Below are 23178 nucleotides of genomic sequence, written 5' to 3'. Positions count from 1 at the left end.
GTTCACACGACTGAGTCCAAAACAGAACTCCTTTAGTATCAACAAGATGGCGGCTTTAAAGGCCAGTAAGGGAATTGATGTCATTAGGAAGTGACGTCGTTGGCTGCCCCAGAGCCGGGCGGGATTTCCCTGGAATGGTCTGCAAGAGATCGAGAGAGAAAATTAGTGCACTTCACCACCCCCTTGTCTGGCGTGGAATTACATGTACTCAAGCCCTTTAGTTGTCTCCTAAACACGCGTGTGTGACACATTTAAGTCTTAAATGTCAAAGGGAGAAAGGGAAACATATAAAAAAAAAACTTTGTCCCAAGAAAACTAAACAAAGTTCCTTTAATAATTAATTATTGATTAAGGAAGACAAAAAAAGAGTACAGCATCAAGGTACAGTAAAAATAAAATACAGTAAGATACAGCACAAAAGAAACAGAACAGCTTTGCCCTAAAAGCTGAGCCTATACGCAAAAAATTCAGATAAATCTCAATCCAGAAAGCAGTACTTTCAAACATGAAAAGGGGTCAATTCAGTCCAGATAGAGTGATATTGTGGCTATAGCTTTGGACTTCAAACCCTGAGGTCATTTCACCTGTCTGTGCTTCAGCTGGAAAAACAAAAGAAATGTAACCAATTATATATCAAATGTGTTAAATCAATTTGGATAAAGATTTCAGACAAATAAGTAATTCATAAAAATAATGATCACTAGAAACAGGACTTGAAATATGAGTGCAATGTACAGTGCCGTCATAACAGCATTATAGGCCCCCTGGCAAAGCAGTGCACTGGGGCCCCTATTTACTCAACCACTCAGCAAGTCACAACATACATAGATTAGCATGGGGCCCCTATGGGGCAACCGCCCAGCGTGCCCATGTGTTAAGTCGGCCCTGGCAATGGAAGCTTCTTCTTACAGTAAATACTACCTGGGCCTAGTATTCCAGCTTTATAATCAGGTGGCTCTGCCCCAATAGGCCCAACATAAGTACACAGAGCAGATGACTATATAAACTACATATATTCATTTAATACAGAAATACAACATAATTAATAAATATAATATTGCATAAATACAGTAATGACAAAGCAAAACCAAAGGCAGAATTCATAATATAACATGACAAGAATATATGAAAACAAAAAAAAGAGTAAATATACAAAAATTAAGCCAAGCCAACAACACTGGCTGAAACATAACACAATCCAAAGAATACCTACACAAATATAGGAAGAGTAAAGACTTATAGATACATTAGATAGACCAAGTCTGAAGGGCAGAGATTGAAGTGGCAATTGAACCCAGGTCCCAAGGATCTGTGAGAAAGCATTACTGAACCACAGTGCCACCATAACATCCAACAATAAAAGTAATAAACAGTTGAAGTTCAATATTAATTGATACTTTATACTAATGCTACTATTAAAGGTCAGAGTTATAATTTTAATACTTGTTTAATAATGGATAATACTTAAACAGTATGAGTTTCAACTTATTATGACCTTGTCTTTGTCTTTTAGGAGATAGCAGGTGTACGTCTTCTGAAATAACAAACTGTAGAGATTGCATATACCAAGGACCTGAGTGTGGGTGGTGCTTTGCAGAGGTACTGTACTTTGTTTATTGTTTTGCTCCTATTTTTTTATTAAAGTGAATGAGCTGAAGCAGAACTGAAAAGAGCACTAGCAAATCTGCTGCTGATAATTCTAAGGAACACAGCATAGAAATATCTTTGGATTAGACACACAAAGGCAGCAATTGTAAAAGCCAGGTCATTTCAGAGATTTAAACTAGGGGATTTTCCATTATGTAAGGTCATGGTTGAATGGCAGAAAGAAATGTGGGGGTAGAGGCCTGATGAATAGCATTGATATCAGCAATAGTGAAAGAAGTGGGAGAAATTGGAAAGATTATGATATTTAAAGAATCTATGAATATAATGATGTAAAAGAAAAACCTGAAAGTATTTAACAAATGTTAATTCCTTATAGGCACTGAAACTTCTTAGTCTCTTAAGCAACCATAACATAATTAAAGATTGATTCTTCATGTAGAAATTGAACCTGTTTATTTTGAAGCATGATTTCAATTAAAAGGACCCCACTCATTATAGTAATATTTCAGCAGACTGTAAAGAAAATAACAAAAAAAATCTCAAAAAGTTGTAGCTTAAGGCAGCATGCATTTTATTAGACAGGCTTTGAAGTGTATTAAAACGTACTTCTTCAAATCCACTGTTTCTTAAAGCAATTAAAAATCAAATTTGTTCCCATCTGAAAAAGTCCTCTTGTGTAAAATTGTATCTTGCTGATAAATATGTTTGATTATTCATTTTATTAAATAACTTGCTATAACTGAAACCTGATATATTTTTATACTACAAAAGGCCTCATAGTTGTGTTGGGCTTCTGTCAGTGTGCCAAGGGATAATTATTACCCCTTTACAAATGTGATACAGACTGGTGTAAAAAATCTAATAGAAAGGTTATAAAAAATTTAAACGTCACTATGAAATAAAGATATGAATTGTTTGAAAAACAAAACAACTGAAAAGATTTGTAAAAAAAAAAAAATAAAAGCCAGAAAACAGACCACAGCTGCCTTCTTTCAAGGTTGTTGGAGAATGTGAACATGCTTGGAAGCAGTCAAGTTAAACTACTGCTGTTTTTTGTTAGCTTGTTTTGTTTATTTTATTTCTGTTCTTCCCATCCATTCGCCTATCCAGTTTATGAATTTTCTTGTCTTTCTACTCAAAGTTTATGGAGAGCAGAAGCCAATAATTAGTAGTAAAGGGGTTAGTTAAGGTTTGTGATGGGTATCCATTCTATACAAAACACACTCGTGAACTCAGCAATAGTCAAATCAGATACATTTTAGGGTTGTAAATTAACGTTCTTTTGAACTATCTGACGAATTGGAAAGCAATTCACATAAACTTAGGGAGAGCCACTTTGAAATGCTGGGGTACCGACCAGGTGTCCACATTTACTTGGCACAAAACAATAAAAATTAAAATTGCGCTTGACAGCACCAACAATAGAAAATGATGATATGTTGGCCAGCTCAAAAGAAATGGGTTCCTTTTAGGGAGGCTTGGAAATACCTTGTTTCAGGTCAAATATCAAGTTCAAAAGCAGACAACATCATCTAGGGGTCGATGGGTTTTATACAGTCCCGACCAGAAGGTTGGGGCCAGCTGTGGGTGCTGCGGTTGGGTAAGTTGCCCTCTCCTGGTGGCTTCTCAGAGCTGTGGGTGGAAGGTGTAAAATAGATAGCGTGTTGTGTGTACATACAAGGTCTTCTTTAAGGGATATTGCATTTAATCATATGAACTTAGAAGAGAATGTTATGATCATATATATATATATATATATATATATATATATATATATATATATATATATATATATACTGTATATATATATACGTATATGGAAAAGAAGGTCTGTGATACGGTTTGCATATTTGCAGCTGGAGATCCAGAAAGGGAGAAAAAAATGAATCACGTATCAGAAAGTAGTTTTTATTCCTGAGCTTTCAACCCCTGCCAGGGATCTTCATCAGAGGATGATGCTTAGACTTTCAAAAGTCAAAGGCAATATATAGCAAAAAATGATGTGGGGGGGAGGTGGCTAAGTTAGTGTGATCAGGAGGGGGGGTATTGGGTGTACAATTTATTTATTATGAACATGTTCTTCTTAAGTTTGCATATGCTGGATTTATGTCCAATTGTCTGTTAATGGCGTTCTTATTTGATAGCCAAGATTCGGCCATCTCTCTGGCACTTTTAGTACTGGCCTTAAATTTTACTTGTACATTGTCCCAGTTAAATGTATGTCCTGTGGATTTAGTATGCGTATAGATCAATGAAAGTGAGTCCTTTCTTCTGACGGTGTTGCAATGTTCCTGTATACGTGTTGCGATTCTTTTTGAAGTTTGTCCTATGTATAGGACTATCTCTTCCATCTTTTCACTTCAAACGGATACTCAAAAACATTCATTAATCGGAGCTTACACAGAAGACGCCAAAAAACTCAGCAAACAATCGACTTGAATCAGATCTCCCACTCCACCTGGCACTCACTCCCTTATCACCACAAGGTGTCTGAAGGTACAGCGCGCATCCTGGCAAAGTCAGGCGTCAGAATAGCACACAAACCCACAAACAATTTGCGCACGGTCCTCTTTAATGCTAAAAACAAGAAATCGACAGCAGAAACACGAAACGCAGTTTATAGTATTCCATGCAGTTCTTGCTCAGCGGTATACATAGGACAAACTTCAAAAAGAATCGCAACACGTATACAGGAATATTGCAACACCGTCAGAAGAAAGGACTCACTTTCATTGATCTATACGCATACTTAATCAACAGGACATACATTTAACTGGGACAATGTACAAGTAAAATTTAAGGCCAGTACTAAAAGTGCCAGAGAGCTGGCCGAATCTTGGCTATCAAATGAGAATGCCATCAACAGACACTTGGACATACAGTAAATCCAGCATATGCAAACTTAAGAAGAACATGTTCATAATAAATAAACTGTACCCCCCCCCCCCCCCCCCCCCCCCCCCCCCCCCCCCCCCCCCCCCCCCCCCCTCCTGATCACATTGACTTAGTGGCAAAAAAATAAGGCAGCAGACAAGAAAAAGGTTTGGGGATGGCCACCCCGTATACAAAAAAATCTGCAAAATAAAAGAAGCACATCTTTACAGATCAGAGTTCACAGCTGAACTGAACTAACAGGGTGAGTCTGTTCTATAAGTATGATGGATAGGAGGAAGAGGTGGAGTCAGGGTGTCTGGAACAGGAACTGATGTCTCATGAAGATGAATTCTGGGTACTGGAAGGGATGTAATCAGTATTGGCCGGCAGTGATGTTAGTGGGTGGAACAGTGGTGCTGTCATTGAGGGGGTAGGGCCATCGGCTGAACTGCAGAGGAACAAGAGGAGAGAGGATCAGGTGTGAGCGCCAATCCCCAGTATGGCTGATGAATATCACTATTTGAACCTGTAAACTGTACCCCATGAGCATGTGTGTGACAATATATATATCGATGAATAGTGGTGACAAAATGTTTGCAGGACCAGCTCAACTGCAACTGGATGGTAAATGCAAGCAATGCCATATTATAAGAACATAGATTTTTTTTTTGCTTGCAAATTTGTTAGTGGGGCTGCCTGGATACTAAGAGATTGCAAGGAGCAAGTGTATCACCTAAGAAGGCAAAGGACATAACAAAATCCCACAGAAAGCTTCCTTTTTCAAACCAGAGGGAAACATGCACTACTAAAAAAAAGTCATACAGTTTAGGATATATGTTGAGGTTACTATGTGCCGCTAAGCCCTATATGTGCTGTGTGACCTCCATATACATTAGACAAGGGCACCAGCATGTGTGTGAGAGAGCAAGAAAGGTGCAGCTTTGCCGGAAGCATGAAATATGTCCTCAGAATTCTAAAGAGCAGGTGATTTAGTAGCAGAAGCTCCTGACCCTCCAGTTAAAAAAGGAGCAAAGGCAGGGAGAAAATGCTAGAGGTGGCCAGCCCCTTAGCCAGGCAAATTGGTTGACCAAGAGAATTTGTGGATTGTCCTGTCCTTCTAGGAAATCAGGCAAATGGGGAGATGCCTTGAAGATCTCACCACTTAAAGCCAACTAAAGACTTTGGGAAACAAGGAGCTGTTAGTGGGAGTTCAAGTGTTTGCTGCCTCTGACTGCAGAAGTGATTCTGGGGCTGGTAAAAGCAACTCAAGGGAGGGCTTTTAGAGGGAGACAGAGAGAGTAACAGAGAATTAATGAGAGAGAAAAATATACAGTACTACCCTTGCATCTGTTAATGCACTTCATTTGAGTCAAAGAATGATTCAGTGGCACAGATAAAAAATTAAGAGAAAAGTAAAAAGGAAAGAATAGGACAGTGCATTCTCCTAGGCCTCTTGAGTTCCTGATCTGACAAGGGAGGTGGAAAACCTCCTTTGATTTAGCTAGTATGACCTTGTGTTTATTGTGCTTTTATCCCTTTTTTATTCTTTTGTCTTTTTTGTCAGTGTCTGTTCTCCACTAGAGACAAACTCAAACTATATTTTTAATTTTTGGCCAATGGTAAAATCAAGATGAAAGTTTCAAAATTTGTCTTACATTTTAGCTACCAGTAGATCTAAAAGGAGAGAAATTTGCATTTGAAACACCTAAAAGGAAAACCACTTAAAATCAGAAAGGGAGGTGTAAGTGTGCAATCCAGAATTAAGATATAGCATACAAGAATACCAGCAATCTAAGGATCTGAGTAGTAATAAAAACTCTGACTGAACTAGTTAAGAAACACCAGACATGCGTTTGTCCTTCAAATTCCTAGTGTAACACAGCTGTGTGTTGATATATGCTTATGGGTAAGAAATCTTCATCATTTATTTCTTCATTTTCTGAATTTCTAATTTTGCTTATTACATGGATGAATTACATTAAGTGGAACAATATAGACTCTTTCATCTTGTGTGTCTGCTTTACATTGCTGCTATAAAATAAATAAACATGCTATAGATGGTATGCGTCCAGAATATGAGAGGCCTACTTCTGCAAGGTATTTTGATTCAGACGTTGGGATGAGAGCCTACTAGCACTAGAGCTCTACTTTAATTAAGTAGCTAAATTAAATATTTGCATCTCCAAAGCAACCATTTGTTTTCATGCAAGTAGAACCTAACCTTGAAACTAAGTGTATTTCACTTCTTTTAGTTAAGTCTTGTCTGTTTATTTAAAACCAAAAACGCCCACATGCACTTCAGCTACATACACTAACAACCCCCTCAACTTAGCAAAGCTTTTCCAGGCAATGAAGTGTTTAGAGTTTTCAAGCAATTTCCAGTGCCTTCAAGTTAGCCTTTGCCAGAAACAGTAATTCCATGTAAAGCCTTTAAAACATTACTACAAAAAGATCTGAGCTTAAGCCAGTCAAAGTTTCACTCAGCATCAGTTGGTTAAAAGATTTCAGATCTGATGCTTTACAGCATACTGATACCTTCTTCTCGGTGTCTCTGCCTTTGAGTATTGAGTTCTACATTTAACATAAAGTTAGTTTTTACTATGCTCTTCTAAGAGTATGAATGGATGCTGTGTATCCTGCATCATATGTTTTTTGGATTCCCCTGGCAACACTGTACATTGTTTTACATATTATTCATTTTTGAATAATTTAGATATGAATAAAATAACTGTCAAGGGCTGTATTAGGGATTTTATAACGAATAGATGAACTGAAAGTAAGATCAATTTCTTTAGATAATTTGGCCATTACTATCTCAACACAAACTCTCTGGGCCCCTTTGTGGTCACAGTACAGCCAGAAACAGTAGCATTAACCTTTCTGCAGGGACTAAAGAGATCAGTCACACAGGAACCTAAGAAGTCAAATGTTACGCACCAAGTACACAGTTCACCAAATTAAACCTAGAACAGATTCTTAGCCCATTTAATGCAGAGAATGTATATCAATGAAGATTTCATAATGTAGCAAGTTACAATTTCTAGCAACTTAAATTCAGCGGGAACCCCCACAAACCCCTCAAATGATCTGAATAAGCTGAACATCTGACCTTGAGGCTATTAATGAGACTGCAGTTTCCTTCTAGGAGAGAGAATAGAATGATGTCAAGACATTTAGAGTTCTTAGCTTTGGCTCCAGCTGCCTTTTCTATGTTCCCAGAAGTTCCAACAGAAATATTTATGTATACTATGTATGTATACTAGAAAAATAAACCTGTTTTAAATATATTTAGAATACAGTGTCTAGGAGTCTGTATTATTCTGTTTGTGAGGATTTCTTTCTTAAATTTGTTTTCTTTTAAAAATAATGTATTTTTTCTCAAATTCTTATAGGATTTTCTGCCAGGAACAGCAATCCATCAAAGATGTGATCTTACCTCCAACCTTATTCAGAAAGGGTGCAAGTCACAATTCATTGAATCACCCCAAGTAAAAAAAGTAGTAAATAGTGACGCAGGAGGCACACAAGTGACACCAAAAGAGATTTTGTTGCATTTAAGACCTGGTTTGTAGTTCATTGTTACCATTTTTAGCTGTTGTTTTTTAATATATGTTTGTCTTACCTTTTACATTGTGTATTCCATTAAATGAGGCATGCAAACTGAATGGTCTGCTTTAAACTGTATACCTTGCATAGTAACTTTGTCTTGCAATAAAATAGTCCTTACATTTTCAAATTATGTGAAGTCAGTATTAAGGTAATTACTTCTACTTTGGCTGAATTAAAAGTGAAGAATTAAACTTAATTCATTATGCCATGTTCATAAATTTTATTATTATTTAGGCAGCAATTCTTTAAAATGCACTCATGCTGTATTTGAAGTGGTAGTTGCCCAGTGTTTAGAGTGGCTGCTTCACGGCTCTACAGATACAGTCTTTACAGTCAGCCTGTCTGCTTGAAGCTTGTCTATTCTCTATACGTCTACATAAGATAAGCATGATAGATTAATTGATGATTATTGGGTCCTACTTGATTGTGTATAAATATGTCTACTGATGAACTCATGTTCTTTTTTTGGTTCTGGATCCTGTCATGACAGGTTCTGTGACCTTGTATTGGAGAAAATAGGTTCAGGAAATCGATGGATGAATAGATGAACAGTGCAACTACAAAACATTTGTATGTTGTTTATCTCATTATCTGAAATTCATAAATAAACTTTTTATTTTGTAATTAATTTCCATATTGACATAATATTTCCTTAGTTAGGCCCTGCAACAGACATGACATAATCTGTAGCACAGCATAGTGCAATGGTTATCAGCTGTTCAGTCCAGAAATGTGAGTGATCACTTGGTCTAGGTTGGGCTGTATTCATTTTGGGGTTCTCATAATTTCTGTTCATATAAATTAAATCTGTGGTTTGATTTCTCTTTGTCTAGCTGTTTTCTAACATGACAGAAACAGACTTCCCCTTGTTTATGATGTCCACTGAAATTAAATAGATAGATAGATAGATAGATAGATAGATAGATAGATAGATAGATAGATAGATAGATAGATAGATAGATAGATAGATAGATAGATAGATAGATAGATAGATAGATAGATAGATACTTTATTAATTCCAAGGGGAAATTCACATACTCCAGCAGCAGCATACTGATACAAAAAACAATATTAAATTAAAGAGTAATAAAAATGCAGGTAAAAACAGACAATAAGTTTGAATAATGTTAACGTTTACCCCCCTGGGTGGAACTGAAGAGTCGCATAGTTTGGGGGAGGAACGATCTCCTCAGTCTGTCAGTGGAGCAGGACAGTGACAGCAGTCTGCCGCTGAAGCTGCTCCTCTGTCTGGAGATGACACTGTTTAGTGGATGCAGTGGATTCTCCATGATTGACAGGAGCCTGCTCAGCGCCCGTTGCTCTGCCACAGATGTCAAACTGTCCAGCTCCATGCCTACAATAGAGCCTGCTTTCCTCACCAGTTTGTCCAGGCGTGAGGCGTCCTTCTTATTAATGCTGTCTCCCCAGCACACCACCGCGTAGAAGAGGGCGCTTGCCACAACCGTCTGATAGAACATCTGCAGCATCTTATTGCAGATGTTGAAGGATGCCAGCCCCCTAAGGAAGTATAGTCAGCTCTGTCCTTTCTTACACAGAGCATCAGTATTGGCAGTCCAGTCCCAGGTATTTATAGGTCTGCACCCTTTGCACATAGTCACCTCTGATGAGCACGGGGTCCATGAGGAGCATGGTCCTCTTAAAATCCACCACCAGCTCCTTGGTTTTGCTGGTGTTCAGGTGTAGGTGGTTTGAGTCGCACCATTTAACAAAGTCCTTGATTAGGTCCCTATACTCCTCCTCGTGCCCACTCCTGATGCAGCCCACGATAGCAGTGTCATCAGCGAACTTTTGCACGTGGCAGGACTCCAAGTTGTATTGGAAGTCTGATGTATATAGGCTGAACAGAACCGGAGAAAGTACAGTTCCCTGCAGCGCTCCTGTGCTGCTGACCACAATGTCAGACCTGCAGTTCCCGAGACACACATACTGAGGTCTGTTTGTAAGATAGTCCACGATCCATGCCACCAGGTATGAATCTACTCCCATCTCTGTCAGCTTGTCCCTAAGGAGCAGAGGTTGGATGGTGTTGAAGGTGCTAGAGAAGTCCAGAAACATAATTCTTACTGCACCACTGCCTCTGTCTAAGTGGGAGAGGGATCGGTGTAGCATGTAGATGATGGCATCCTCCGCTCCCACCTTCTCCTGGTATGCGAACTGCAGAGGGTCGTGGCCGTGGCGGACCTGTGGCCTCAGGTGGTGAAGCAGCAGCCGCTCCATGGTCTTCATCACATGTGATGTCAGAGCGACAGGCCGGAAGTTGTTCAGCTCACTAGGACGTGATACCTTTGGGACTGGGGTGATACAAGATGTTTTCCAAAGCCTCGGGACTCTCCCCTGTTCCAGGCTCAGGTTGAAGATGGGCTGTAGAGGACTCCCCAGCTCCAGCGCACAGACCTTCAGCAGTCGTTATTTTATATATATATATATATATAATATATATATATATTATAATTAGGTAGTAATTGCTAGAAATCTCTGGAAACAAAGAACTTTCTCAGCATTTTCCATGGCAGAGACCAAGAAATACTTTCTTATAGGCTAACATAGCATAATACTAAAAACAAAAATGTGTAAAATACAATATATATAAAGGGAAAGCAAGAAATGTAATATAATATAAAAAATAGTAGCATGAAGAAAAAAATAAAATAACATGTTGAACTAAAAGTGTTTAAATTCTGAACTAGCCTATGTGTCCCTAATTCAGGGTGTTCATAAGAACTGTAACAGTTTACTTCATGAGGTAGAAATTCATAATAAACCAGAATATTTGCATCGGATATTTGAAATATTAAAATCTGTGCTTCAATGTAAATGTTTAAAGTATAAATAATCTCAATTTACAATTGAAATTTGTCATTTTATACCATCTGATAGAGGTCTATAGGCGTGTATATCCCTAGTAAAGCATCACAAATCTAAAATAACAGCATAATCATAATCACTGACTTGAAACAGTGTAAAATGACACCCCACATGCTTATATTTGTAATTTGTCATTTTTAACCTTCTGGGAGTGTCTCTTAGAGGGATAGGACCACTGGTAAAGAATCAAATATCAATAATATTATTGAAATAGCATAAAATTACATTACACATGCCTATATGACCAATCCCTATTTTTTTTAGTTTTGTAATAATGAGTAACCTTGACTCCTTGTGTCCCATTAAAGGTGATCCCCTTAGATCGGTTGTTGTATCATGTTCTGCTTAAAGTTCTTCTGATCATTTTTCCTCAAGACACCTACTGAATCTGTTTCCTGGTTAATATAAAATCGTGGAATTGTCTGCACAAAATATTGTTCAAAAATGGGCTAAACATTAGGGTTTTTTTCGGGTCTAGATGGGGACAAAATGGGAGGAGGTACCCCAAAAATCTCAAAATCAAAGCTGAACAGTATATCATATGTGGAGGTTTGCGCGTACTGGTGAGTCATAAGGCACCAGACAAAAAAATAAAAACTGCAGTGACTTAAAGCCTTAATACCTTTTTCTTATGAACACGATATATAAAAGAATAGCATTTCCTAAACAGGTAATGTATATAAGTGCAAAGCATATTAGTGCCATATTGAATACTGACCAAACTTCTTTGTAACCTACAGTAATATTTACTTTTTAATTTGACTCTGCATAAAATGTAGACTATTTCATTAGCAACTTTTGGATTCTAGTAGTTATTTTGTTCTTTCAACCCATTTCTTAAAGACCTTACCATATTCCTTCATTATGTAAAACACAATCTCCTCTTCAATTCGTGTTTTGAGAATTTTGTATCAGCAAAAACATCTTAATCCTTGCCTGTATGAAAAATACTCAATATTATTTTACAGTGTTCAGTCTTCTGTACCAGATGAATGATCTTGCATTATGATGTTTCTCCATTTAGCTTTGCGTTGGTTGCTGAACTTTACTTTACAATTGGGGTAAATGGGAATTCAACAAGAAACGTTTTATTAAACATTTGTATTATTGTAATATTAATATACTTTAATGTATCTGTTTAGGCAGTGAAGCAAGTTTTATCCTGGAAGTACACCAACTTGAAAAGAATCCAATAGACTTGTACTATTTGGTTGATGTATCTGTGTCAATGCAAGAAAATTTAGCAGAGTTAAAGTCAGTGGGACTTAAGTTGTCACAGAGAATGGAAGAGTTTACTGAAGATATTCAAATGGGTTTTGGATCATTTGTGGACAAGCCTGTTTCACCATACATAAGTGTCTACCCTCCTAAATTAATCAATCCATGCATGTAAGTGATCTTTTATTATGAATAGCTGAAAAAAAACACAGAGCAGTAAGAGGTATAACATATGCTAAGTTATCTCAAATGTCTTACTCAACTGATTTATCATTTATAATTTTTTATCTAAAAAGTATTCTTAAAGTAGCTCAGAAAGAGTTTCATTTATCTCTCAATTATATAAAACTACATTTAAAAAATACAGGAGTACATAAAATTTATTTGAATTGCTGACAATATATATTTATAGTAAATATATTTTGCCTTCATTAAACAGCCCAGCTTTAGTGGATCTTATAGCATCTACAATACTCGTATTATTTTCCTATCATTTTCATTTCATATTTGTTATAGTAATGGTTCAAATAGTGAATCCATTATTTTGGGGGGTTTTTTTCTGACTACTTTTATTTTTTATTTCACAGTGATTATACAAGTAGCTGTAGTCCAGCACATGGTTTTATCCATGCACTTTCTCTTACTAAAAACATCACAGATTTTACAAGGGTAGTGCAGCAGCAACACATTTCTGGAAATATGGACACACCCGAGGGAGGCCTAGATGCTATGCTTCAAGCAGCTGTGTGTCAGGTCAGTATTCTGTACTCATACAACAAAAACGTTTCATTCTAATTTTATAACTGGGTGGTCTTATGGTAAAAAATACTGCTATGTTTCAGGCCAAGAATCTCAATATATTTGCTGAGCATGCCGAGAGAACGGAAAGTTGTTTTATTTTCAGTTAACTAAGTAGCACCAGTTGTTTAATTCTCCCATGATTTAACTGTACATTATATTTAATTGTTAATAGCTGTGAGAAAAAAGGAATTAATAGTAAAAGTTTTATTAGTCCCGGATAGCACCTCATCAACTTTTACTGGATAAGGGGGTTCACATAAACTATAGTTGCATCCAAGGCAATGCTGTAGAAGCCAGGTTGAGGAATGGAATACACAATGTAGGAAATGCATACAGGACAGAACGAGATTCATAACTTTTAAATAATGAAGACAGGTTATGGCACAGTTTTATAAAGATTATATAAACACTGCTGGAATTTGTTATGCAAGTTCTGAAACAATATTGTCACCATCTTGAAATATATTTTATTTTGACTCATATAAACATCAAATTAATTAACGTGAGGAAGGAAGGCCGGAACCTAGATTCAGTTTATTCTATTTTAAAGTTTCAGTTATTTAAAATGTGTTATCATTCCAAAGCTGTATATTAAGGTGCACTGCTTATAATAACAATATGTAAAATTAAATTTGATTTTTTGATATGGCACAGTTTTGCCTTACAGTTCACAGAGTTTTGAATTAAAATCCAGAAATCATTCAAAGTACAAGTAAGGATTTTGAATAATCTCTGTTCTCATGACTCATAGTGCTCGTTTTCTGTCATTCTCCTATCTCATTATCCTAGCATGTTACCAACTCATAATGTTTGTTGTTCAAGTTTTCAAAGAGAACTTACAATAGGTGCCTACTGTACTAAAATTATGTTCTCTGTCAATTTTAAAATATAAATATTTTTACATGTAGTGTAGCTTTCTTCTGCATTTCAAATAAATAATGTTATGCTGAAAGGTATCTTTTAAATATCTTTAGTGAGAATCTATGGGGATCTGCTCCTTTGTATTGTGTGAGGGACTGCTATCCAATCCATGAGGTATTTCTGCCTTTTGCTGGCAGGATAACACTAGTCTACAAAAAATATTTTTTGTTTGCTTCTGGGAACTTCAGACCAGCTCTTTATTAAGTTTTTTACACTGATTTCATATATGAAATCGGAATTAAGCTAACACGTCAGGTTTTTGAAATCCACATCATTAACGGTTTGACACTTTTGAAAATCAATATTATATATCATCACGATATCTGGAGTTTGGACTGTGTCCCACCAAAATTGTTTTGATGTGTTTATTCTGAAAACAAACCAGAAGGCGATACTAGAGACACATTAAAGTATATTTATGTCAATTTACTTCAATATAAAAGTGAGGTCAGCGTGCATAAACATGTTGGAGGCACTCGCTTTGCGCTTGTACTGCACATCCGTCTCTCTTTGCAAGAACCAACAGTAGTCACCCATCATGCTCGAAATGAATTTTCCCTAGTATCAGTTTTCCATCACCTTTATATCTTGATGAAATCTTTCCCCATGCACCACTCTGACATCGCTTAGATTTGTTGGAAAAAAGTCGAGATGAGAATGTAAAAAATGCATCTTCAGTGACATTCTGGCTCCCGTAAGCTAATATACTTTCAGCATATTCTCCAGAAGCTCAGTATAATTCTCTGCTCTGTGACTGTCCAGAAAATTCTGACCAGCCTGCACGAATGAGGGTGCTGATTCAGTTGGCTTCAGTTTCCTTTTGAACTCATCATCAAGCATCAGTTCACGTATTTCAGGGCTAACAAAAACACCTTCCTTAATTTTGGCTTCACTTTTCTCGAGACCAAACTTATTTCTTAAATGCTGAAATGCTTTGCCTTTACTGTCCAGTCACCCTAGTTGTCCAAGACCTGGAACATCATAACTAAAAAATGGGACGTGCTGGACGAAAACGGTTTTCAGATTTGGAGTCAGGAAGTGAAATTTGTTGAAGTACAGATGAAAGAATCCCAGTAGCAAAATGCTTGTTGACCAGTGTAATCCTTGTTTCTCATAACACTGAAAGAAATGATACCGTACTGGAAAATGTATGAATTGAACACATGTGATTTATATATTTTTCCTAATTAGAAAAAAACAGAGCAAAATTTACTATTTACTGTGTAGTGAAATGTTTTTTTCTCTGACATATGTGAAAGCATTAAGTGTGCTCTTTGACAAAATTCCTTTGAAATATTAACATATCTATCAGTTTAACCCGTGTTTTTAATTAATTCATATACATACTAATTACTGTTAATATTGAAAAATCTTTTAATTACAATTTTTTATATAAATCACATGTTTAAAGTCTTATGAAACAGCCAAGGAATTATGACAAGAATGTGAATTTACTTTATAAAAAGGAATAAAAGGTCCATATTTGTGACATACATCTGTTATATAAGAAAACTGTAGCACAACAATCTGTTATTCCGGAAACAATCAGTTTGAATGTGGATTTGGATAAGTTACAAGTGCTTTATTTACATACCAGATTGCAGGATGTGGTTAAAGCCACATTCTCAAGCTGATGATCTGATTTACAGTGTGTCTGAAAGGAACTATTCATATCTGACTACGGTATTATCTTATAGTTTAAGTTCAAGATTTAAAACGCAAACATAACCTAAATATGCTTTTTTGATTTTGCTTAAATTAAAGTTATGTTTTATTAAACAATCTAAATTCAATATTCTACAGTTTTTACTAATATTAATTTCAATTGAAAACCCCAAAATATAAATGTTGTTTAATATTTCTTATTTGTGGTTTGCCTTATTTAATTATGAGCCATTCCAATTTAACTCTGTTGCTTACTGTGTAATAAATTATATAAAAAGTAAATATTAGCTTAAGACTAATAAACAATAGAATTACACTTTTAAAAATTGTATATTATTTACTGTTTTCATTTCTTCTTAGAAAATGAATGTTACACTTAATCAGTAAATAATCACAGCCTGGGGAAATTCTGTATTATTATTTAACTTATTATGCTTATATTTGTATATTATTTTAACACAAACATTATATCTCTTGTTTCTTAAATGTATGTCACTAATTTGTACAAGTTTGGTCAAATCACAAAACAGAATAGATTGCCAGTAAAAGGACATAATTTACATTTACATTGTATTAATTTAATTTACATGTAAATTGGTATAGCATATACAAACTTCAAACACCTAGAAGAAATAACTTGCTATTTTCTTTTGAAATACTGTTAGCAAATAACATTAATCTCAGCTCTGTTAGTAATAACACTATTAACACAGGTGCAATGGTTTGTTCTTTCCACAATCCATACACATGTGAGTACTGATTCACATCATCACCATAATCTTTTGAGAGTGAAATATCAAATAATATTGAATGATGTTCTGATAAGTTTCTCAGGGGAAACATGAAGAAACAGACAGCTTTTAGAAAAAAAAAAACGCAATTGTCCCCCCACTGCTATAAACTGAGAATTAGCTCCTACATATATTTGGTAAACTAAACTATTGATTAAATGAGATTTTTTGTTTGTACTCAGAATACAAATAGGAAATATTCAGTTTTTTTTCTTATAATGAATAATTTACATGTTGACAGTTGTGTTTTATAAATGTATCTGTTTTACAGAACCTTCTGGCCTTTGTTCTGTTCAGTGTTTTTGAAAGGTAAATTGCTTAACCTGATCAATCTATACAGCAAAGTCACTGGGGTTAGTCCACAATGATTGTACAAGTGTCTAAACTATCCTCCCTAGGTGGCCTGAATGACTACCTCCCTGTTGCACTCACCCCCATCATCACCAAGTGCTTTGAGAGATTGGTTCTGACCCACCTCAAATCCAGCCTACCTCCCACACTAGATCCCAACAAGTTTACCTATCATCCCAATAGGTCAATGAAAGATGCAATATCCTCAGTTCTTCACTCTGCTTTGACATACCTGGACAAGAATAACTCATTTGTTTGGATATTATTTGATGATTTTAGCTCCGCATTTAACAGTGTCTTCCCTTTTAATCTTGTAATTGAACTCAACAACCTTGGCATCAGCACCTCTGTTTGTAATTGGACTTTCTAACCAACAGACTCCAGTCTGGCAGGTTAAACAACCCTCTACTCTGATTCTGAATACTGGCATTCCACAGGTCGATGTACTCAACCCACTCCTCTTCTTCCACTTCACCTATGACTGAGTCTGTTTATATGGCTCCAATTCCATTATAAAGTTTGCAGACTACACCATGGTAATAGGAATAATCAATGACAACGATGAGTCCGTTTACAGAGAGGAGGTCCAGCACCTGGCAGCATGATGTGCTGACAACAACCTCACCCTCAACACCAAGAAGACCAAAGAGCTCATTGTGGATTACCAGAAAACTAAAGGCAGCAGACATGCTCCCATCCATATAAATGGTCTTGCGGTGGAGTGTGTTTCCAGCTTTAAATTCCTGAGTGTCCACATCTCTCTGGACCTTTCTTGGACAGTAAACACTTCCAGTCTGGTTAGAAAGATGCAGCAGCGACTTTACTTTCTGTGGAGGCTAAAGAAAGCCTGCCTGTCTCCTCAGTTTCTGTTGAACATTTACCGCTGCACTGTTGAGACTGTATTGACTAACTGCATTACAGTGTAGTATGGCAACTGCTCCGTAACTGACAGGAAGACCTTCCAATGGGTGATGAAAACTACCCAGCACATCATCGGCATGGTGCTGTCAACTATTGCTGATCTGTATAGCACATGGTGTCTATGACAGGCTTGCAGCATCATCAAGGATGCCCTAGCCATGGACTGTTTATTCATTCCATCAGTGAGGTGCTACAGAAGCCTTCAGTCCCACACCAGCAGTCTCAGGAACAGTTCCATAACACTATCACATTCTGAACTCTCAACCCTTACCATTCAATAGCTGCCCATTCTAAATATCAATAATATCTGGTTTCACTCTATGTATATTTTCACCTGTTAACATACATCTATTCTGTACGAAAATATTTTATATATTTATTCATACCATATACCTGTACAAACTGATCAGTTTTCATATCTCTATACTCTTCCTTGTATATACTACTACCTGTAAATTCAAATATCATATATATATATATATATATATATATATATATATATATATATATATATATATATATATATTCATTTTTATGCTGTCTTATTGCACCTTACTGTTTATTGCTCTTTAATGTGCTATGTGCTCCCACTGTCTATTGCACCTTACTTTACTATTTGAACTTTCTGGTTAGATGCTAAACTACATTTCATTGTACATGTACAATGACAATAAAGTTGAATCTAAAAAAATCTCATCTAATGTGTATGCAAAATTGTTAAATTCTTAATGATTTTGCTTAATCTCTACTCTGTAAATGTAGTTTTTATAATTTGACAAGAACAGTTTAGCAATGCAGAATAAAAAAAAGTTAGATAAAAGAAATTCCAGTTTGTACCATCATCATTCAAGCCACTTAATAGTAGAATAGCTGAAGTAAGAACTGTAAATTAACTAGATCAAATTACATCTCCTTCATGTTTTATGTGAGTCATTTCTTCTCTGTGGCTTTCTGACCATTTTCCCAGTGTTTCTCATTGTCTGATATTTTTATCTGTTTTTGGAACACAGATGACCAAGGAATTTCCCATTGTGGGATAACAAGGTTTACCATGTCCTTGACTTTGAAAGTTGTGTTTGATATCACATCCTCCTTTAATCTCAATCTGCATACTCTGAATGCAGTCTGTTGAACCTGAAATATGTTGATTTTCTTTTTAATGCTACTGTTTCTTTTTCATGACACATATCAAAACTGAATACAGCGTTCCAGATGCAGATCCTAAGTGCAGTATAGCTTCAGACTAGCTTTTCAAGACTCAAGTACTCCATTTATAACTCAGCTTCTCACTTGCCTTTTTAATTTCCTTCATGCAGTGGGTAGTTTCAAAAAGTAGTGAGATGTCCTATATTTTGTTTTTTTTTTAATTACAGCAGACTTACTATCTCTACTACTCTTTATGTATTTATGCAACCATCCATTTTCAGTACCTCTTTATTTCCTTTCAGGGTCTTTTACTTAACAAATGGTAAAACTTTAAGCATATATTCATCCAAGATTTTATATTATATATCTGTTTGCTGGTGGCACAGTGACTATTACTACTACCTCATACAGTAGATCCAGCCACTTGAGTTTAATTCCCATACTTTTTTGAGTGTGGTTTATGTGTACTTTGTTTGTGTGAGAGATTTTTTTTCTGGGTACTCCAGCTTTCTTCCTGCATCTAAAGGTTTATTGGCAATTTTATATTTACAATTTTAAGTATGTATGTGCATAAGTGAGCGCTGTGATGGATAGACATCCCATGTGGGGTTAGTTACCATTGTGTGCCCAGCATTGTTTGGATAAACTTTGGCCCTGTGTAACCCTGAATTGGATTGAATAGGTTTGAGAATATTAGGTTTTTTTTTTAATTATAACATGGATAATCTCTTCAATCATGATTTTATCAAAGTTTAGTGATTATAGTGGTTTTAATGAAAAATTCATGTGGGTATATTGTATATGTATTCTCTACAACTTTTATTATAACAATTTTATTACAACATTTACATTATAGGACTTGCATGTTTCTTATGTTTCTATACCAAAAATATCTTAAACCCCAGAGTATTTACATGTGCAGAACCACAGACTTTTTCTAACATCATTAAATCTCAGGATCTTACTTCTGTTACTGTGTTAAATTATTGAACTGATTTATTTAAATTTTAAAAATCTGCAAGTATTATTTAAATTATATTACACAAGTATGGCTATCCATGAACAAAAATTGCTACTTTTTTTCATTTGTAAACCACCATTCAGTATTGAGTGTATAAATAATGATTACTTTCATCAATTCACCCATTCATCTATTCATCCACCCATTTATCCATCAATCAAACTCCGTCCATCAACTAACCTGCTTTATCAAATTCAATATTTCTGGTATTAGTACTTAATTCAAATTTCTTAATTATATTTGTCACGCACTACAATATTTTTATTCAAATATTAACAAGTAACTTATGTTTATTTCTGGAAACATTTGTTTCATTCTTTAATTGATTCTGTTTAGTATAAAATTAAACAGCATGAATTAAACACTGATAAGCTGCTTTCTGTTACAGAGACAGATAGGCTGGCGGAAAGAAGCCAAGCATTTACTTCTGGTGATGACAGATGAACCCTCTCACCTGGCACTGGACAGCAAGCTGGCAGGGATTGTAATACCTCATGATGGAAGCTGTCATTTGAAAAACAACACATATGCGGGGTCAACTAAGATGGTATGATATATGTACTGTTGTCTTTTGTTAGTTAGGCAAATATAATGTGTGATATTTATATAGTTTTGTAACATAGTGCCCTTAATTTTGCGTCATTTTTATTATTAATGTTAGTCTGCCACATAGTAAAGTTTACTATCCAAATTTTTGGTTCCGTTTCAGATTTTATGCACAAATAATAAATGTACTGCCTTATCCAGCTATACATTGAACCTGCCCATTGCACCACCCGATATCATTTCAACTATAATATGAAAGTATCTGGTACATTTAAGATAGTTTGGAGAGAATTTAAAATTATGTGGAGTCATGCCAAACTAAACCACATGTTTGAAACTGCATTTATTAACTATGTATAAAAGTATGTCAAAAATATATACCTAGAAACTTCAAATGAATCATAATGCAATTGAAAATGTTAAAATGCATTCTATATAAACAATATTATTTTTAAAAGTTTCATTAGAGGAAAACACTTTTGTGAAAGTTGCATGCTCACAGCATTCAAATTGTCATCTGCCCTTCCTTTTCTTTTTAATTTGCTTAGACTTATATAAAGATAAGTGGAGTCAAAGTCAGTTCTGTATGCTTTCTGACACAGCAGGAACCTGGATGTGGTAAAAATCTGTCAAAGAAACCATTCATTGTCTCTCACCCAGTGTGGCTCAATTTAAAGTCACCAGTTATTTATAGTAAAAGGCACTTGGAATTAGTGAACCCAGAGAAAACCGCTGTATATACAGGAGTTTGCATAGATAGCCGCCTGGTCAGGAATCCAACCCAGGCTCCTGTAGCTTCCAACAGAAGTTCTAAGCACAGTGCCTTCAGGCTGCTTTTATTAAAATGTAACAAGATGGAACTGGAAATTAAGAATCTAATTTCGCAGTAAAAAAAAAAAACATGATTTTTATTATCTAAAAACACATCAAGGAGGGATGATGAAAGGGAAATCTAATAATAACAAATAGGTAAAATGCCCTACTGGGCCTGACAGTATTAGGTCAAATCCCTGTCTATCAGGTTGGGTGGTATGGAAAATAAGTACTGTATATCTGATTATACACATCTAAGGTGAGAGATGAGCATTACTTAAGTACATATATTTTTATACATTATATATATGATTATGCACCTTTGGGCACTAGTTATATTTACCCACCAAGATAGTAAAAGTCATTAGGGACTAGCAGCAATATAGTTACAATGATGAATATTATCCAAAATGGCTGCATGAAGAATTGGCAAAAAGAGGGGATGGACGAAAAGGGTAGGAGAAAATAGTGGTGAGTTGCCAAGAGGTGTTTATTAGCAGAAGGGGTATTAGTTATGAAGTGGAGATGGATGAGACAGAAGAAGCTAATAGTGGCAAAATGCCAAAAGGTGTTGGACATTAGCATGTGAAGGGGTTGTTAGAACATATAATGTAAAGTCAATTCAGTATAAATTGCTGTTTCATGAACCAGCATGGCTTTGTTACCTTGTAATAAGGTCTCACTGAAACCAAAGGATTCTGACTCTGTGCGAATTCCCAGATAAGAATATTCTACAACAATGGTGTCCATATATGACATGTCATATATACTGTGCCACAGGCATTAAACACTTGTCGCCTCCCAAATTTCCTCTTCTTTCTCTATTCTATTCAAGCCTTTGTCCTGCCTCACCTCTTAGCTTTAAGCTCAGTGGTCAGATGGCAAGAGGGGGCCTTTCTGACCCACTCTAGTGTTACTTTACAACCAATCCTAAATACTACTGTATCCCTAAGTCACCAGTTTACACATAAAGAGTCAGGCACCGTTGGTTACTGCAGCATTTACTGCCTTCCATAATATGCAGCATTATACCACACTTTTCACAAGGTAGCCCTCTTGCGGCCACATGATGATGTGGGGAAACTCTCACAACCTCCTTTCCCACCCATTTGACTTTTATCTTAAATTAATGCTCATTATGTTTATTTCACATGCACCTTTCCTGGATTAATTTTTGGTGCTTCTTCATAGAGTTCCACCATATTAGTGAAACACAATCTCTGTTTCTAAACCAATGCTGACTGCAAACTAGTACAGCAGTTCTTGCTGTGTGATGCTTGATCTTTTTCTTAGAAATGGCTTTAATTATTTACCTATGACGCGTGTCACTGTTACTGGCCTATAGTTATTTGAATCAGCCCTAGTCACCCTTTATATATATAAGTATAATTTTTTAGCTCCCAGTTATTAGGAGCTTCACTCAGTGTGCACTGATTTTTGAGAATTTAAGTGTCATAGGCTTGTCAACTCACTAATCATTTTAAGTACTCTAAGATATCAATCTTCATTGATATTAGCTGCAATGAGAAGTCATGCAAAATAACACCTTTTATTAACTAACTAGAAAGATTACAATATGCAAAGATATTTCCCATTACTGCAAAATATTAGTTTGTTTTCCCTTTGAAAACCACTATTATATTATTTGCATATTGCAATAGACTTTTGCTAGGACAAGATTTGATTCAGTATTTAAAGGGATTATACCGTATATATATTAGAGCAGTGGGCGGCACGGTGGTGCAGTGGGTAGCGCTGCTGCCTCGCAGTTAGGAGACCCGGGTTCGTTTCCCAGGTCCTCCCTGTGTGGAGTTTGCATGTTCTCCCCGTGTCTGCGTGGGTTTCCTCCGGGTACTGTGGTTTCCTCCCACAGTCCAAAGACATGCAGGTTAGGTGCATTGGCGATTCTAAATTGGCCCTAGTGTGTGCTTGGTGTGTGGGTGGGTGTGTGTGTGTGTGCGCCCTGCGGTGGGTTGGTGCCCTGCCTGGGGTTTGTTTCCTACCTTG

At 36.0% G+C, this 23178-nt stretch overlaps 1 protein-coding gene across 2 annotated transcripts in view; it reads left to right on the top strand.

Annotated features, from left to right (window-relative positions):
* The window catches only part of itgb8 (integrin, beta 8), a 65616-nt gene that overhangs the window by 13867 nt on the left and 28571 nt on the right, over window positions 1–23178 (top strand). For both annotated transcript variants that reach the window (XR_007936644.1, XM_028818313.2), the window contains exons 2-6: window positions 1514–1599; window positions 7875–8046; window positions 12120–12366; window positions 12783–12948; window positions 20201–20359. Coding sequence is in view for 1 of the 2 variants with exons in the window: in XM_028818313.2 (XP_028674146.2) it covers window positions 1514–1599; window positions 7875–8046; window positions 12120–12366; window positions 12783–12948; window positions 20201–20359 (830 nt within the window). In the remaining variant the exon portion in view is untranslated. The remainder of the gene's footprint in view (window positions 1–1513; window positions 1600–7874; window positions 8047–12119; window positions 12367–12782; window positions 12949–20200; window positions 20360–23178) is intronic.

This window comes from Erpetoichthys calabaricus, chromosome 13, assembly GCF_900747795.2.
Source record: "Erpetoichthys calabaricus chromosome 13, fErpCal1.3, whole genome shotgun sequence".
NCBI classification, from domain to species: Eukaryota; Metazoa; Chordata; class Cladistia; order Polypteriformes; family Polypteridae; genus Erpetoichthys; species Erpetoichthys calabaricus.
The sequence above is the reverse complement of the archived record's forward strand: the minus strand, read 5'-3'. Positions and strand labels throughout refer to the sequence as shown.